Source organism: Dipteris shenzhenensis, chromosome 23 (assembly GCF_047967505.1).
Source record: "Dipteris shenzhenensis isolate YYH24624 ecotype China chromosome 23, Dip_SZ_1.0, whole genome shotgun sequence".
Classification (NCBI taxonomy): Eukaryota; Viridiplantae; Streptophyta; class Polypodiopsida; order Gleicheniales; family Dipteridaceae; genus Dipteris; species Dipteris shenzhenensis.
Window position 1 is genome coordinate 26084059 of NC_141618.1, and position 2784 is coordinate 26086842.

Here is a 2784-nt window from a genome sequence, read left to right on the forward strand (position 1 = left end):
AGTCCATTGTTAGTGGAACAAAGAGATCAAGGGTAAAACAATACATCGACCGTAGCTTTCAACGACGATTCATTACCTTGAAGGACAAATCCATAGGTCTGCTGCGATGCCGCGTGGACTGCCCCGACCTGTGACCAAGAGCACGAAAACGTTTACAATTGCACGCATGTAACAACACGATACGACAAGTAATTGCTCGCATTGAATAAATTTTAAAGCTTTTAGTACCGCTCCGACTTTCACAAATCCGTCCACCATTCGGTTGAGCAATGGATGTCCCATGTCTACCAGCACATCGACGCTGGGAGTGTCCAACTGAGCGTTGATGCGAGCCCTCGGCATAGTGGTACTGGTGGGGTGGTAATCTGCAGAAAAGAAAAGCAAATTGGTTTTCTTGAAAGAAGTGGAAAGCGAAGTGGCAATCGAGCAAGCTAAAACGTGAAAAGAGGAGCTCAAATGGAGCCGAAGCAGAGACAAAAAGAAAGAGGAAACTGCAACAGGCAATGAGGTGATGATGCAGAGAGAAGCAAGCAGAGACCTGAAGCGATGGAGATGGAAGCGCAAAGGAGTGAATGATGAAGAAGATGAAGACGATGAAGTGTTGTTTTTGTACAAGATCTACGTTACGTTTTTATCGTCTCGCCACGTTGCACGCATGCATTGGTCCACCTCATCACTATCCCCCTACCACGTGCCGCTCCCTTAATACTTCTCGTCAACCGTCATGACTCATCCTCTCTATCCTCTTCCGCTCTCATAGTCACTCTCCTTTGCACCTTAATTCATACAAGTAGCAAGACCCGTCTACGACGCGATACAGACCCCCTCTGCTGGGTCTAAAGGTGGGATCTTAAAATGTTTTTTGCGTACCTCTCTTTGCTGACATTGCAAATAGAGAGATATTCTTATCAAATCTTAGCCTCTCGGCAAATGCCTTCTGTGGCATTCAAACCGATAAAAATAGAGACTTCGCATCATGGCCAATTCATTTGGGAACATTAAACAGTCTAATAGCTAGTGTTACAACTCTCGACCATTTGATTTATACATCTAAGTAGTGAATGCTGCCCTCCACATCCAACACATGGCTTGCTAGCAAATTGTCAGCAAACAAACTACTTAGAGAGCAAAAGAGAGTAGAGATAGACCAAGAGCCGTGGAAGAGGAGGGAAGGGAGGCTAAAGAGGCTATGAGAGGGGGAGGGGAAGGAGGAGGGACGAAGCGTAGCAAAGAAGGGTTGGAGGGAGCAAGGAGACATGGCAACGGAGAGAAAGGGGGAGAGTTAGCATCAAACAAAATGGAGGTGGAGAAAGTAGGCTCGCTGCCTATTGTGAAGAGGGGGATGAAAGTGAAGAGCCTCGTGAGATGAATGTGAACATTAGCAAAGACCCTCTCAAGATGTAGCTTCACCTAATATCCAATCGCCTCACCTGTAGAGGTTGGTTCTCATGGCTATAATGCACATGACATGAAACATACATAATCCTTTACTCTCATTAAGAGGTTGATTAGATCACTTAGGGCAAGGGTGTAGGCTTGTCTCTAGACATACTGTTTTCTCATCAAGGTGCTCCTGGGAAAGATACAATTAACTTTGGAGCTTACTTATCCAACCACATCATGGACTTGTCTCTAACTAATACACTAACTTATTTCAATTCCTCTCTCTCTCTCCCTCTCTCTTGCTCTCTCTCTCTCTCTCTCTCTCTCTGTAACTAATACACTAACTTATTTCAATTCCTCTCTCTCTCTCTCTCTCTCTCTCTCTCTCTCTCTCTCTCTCACTAACACCCGCTACTCCTGCAATGGCTATGATGCTATGGAGGGGTCTAGATCATGTGTTCAAGAACAAAAACAAAGCAATGCTACGCTTTATCAAAACAACACGATCTGTCGTGTGACAGATAGGCTTCATCTTCACCATCCGACTAAGGACCTTGAACTTCATAATGTTCAACTTTCCTTCGGGCGATAATTGTCGATGAAAGATCAAAATGTGCTTTTGGACTTGGTCAATATAGTGACCAATTGAAGTCAATCCTCTTGCAGAAGGTCCCCTGCTTCTGCCCTTGTGCCTCGCATATTCGTCAACCCACAAAATATCCTGGATCTTCTCTTAAAGCTTTCACTTTTACAATCATGGTATCAAGTGTCACTACATGACCCCACTTGGTATTAAAGAATCCCACAAGTTCCTTTGAATGACATTTGCAATTATTATTCACACCTTCCATGAATGTTAGTTCAGGTTTGAAAAGAATTGTACACTAGAAATCAACTACATTTTATATTAGAAGGTGCATAGAGCGTGACATTTCAAAATGGTATCTCCATACATATAAAACTATCACAACAATTTGAATCAAGTCTACACCATGCTTGCAAGAAGAGCCAAAGCTTATATGATTATATCCTATTTTCTGCACTCTATTGTACCCAACGTTTCAACACGTAGTGCCTGGTGGTCTATACCAATTATTTGCTCATGGTCTCAAGGTGGTGTGCTCTGTCACCTACAAATGACCAGACCACAAAGTGTTGCGAAATAATGATCGAAGTAGTAGATGCACGTTATTCTACCTCTAGCATATGTCTGCCAAGATTTCTCATGCCTTTTGAGGGTACTCCGCTACGCATTTCTACCAACTCCTGTCTATACATAACAGGCAATTGGATCATCAACGAACTCTACACATGATAGGCAGTGTAAACCTTCTTTCAAAACATTTCTCTTGGCCATTATATGCCAAAGGTTGCAGATGGTTTTGCCTTGACTAAAGGGAC

General features: G+C 43.3%; 1 protein-coding gene across 1 annotated transcript in view; it reads right to left on the bottom strand.

Annotated features, from left to right (window-relative positions):
* Positions 1-598, bottom strand: part of LOC147887171 (outer envelope pore protein 16, chloroplastic-like) — a 1804-nt gene extending 1206 nt beyond the window's left edge. The window contains exons 1-3 of the mRNA XM_087394789.1: positions 539-598; positions 229-365; positions 77-128 (exon numbers count right to left, since the gene is read on the bottom strand). Coding sequence (XP_087250915.1) covers positions 77-128; positions 229-342 — 166 coding nt within the window. The 5' untranslated portion in view covers positions 343-365; positions 539-598. The remainder of the gene's footprint in view (positions 1-76; positions 129-228; positions 366-538) is intronic.
* Between the last annotated feature and the right edge of the window lie 2186 nt (positions 599-2784).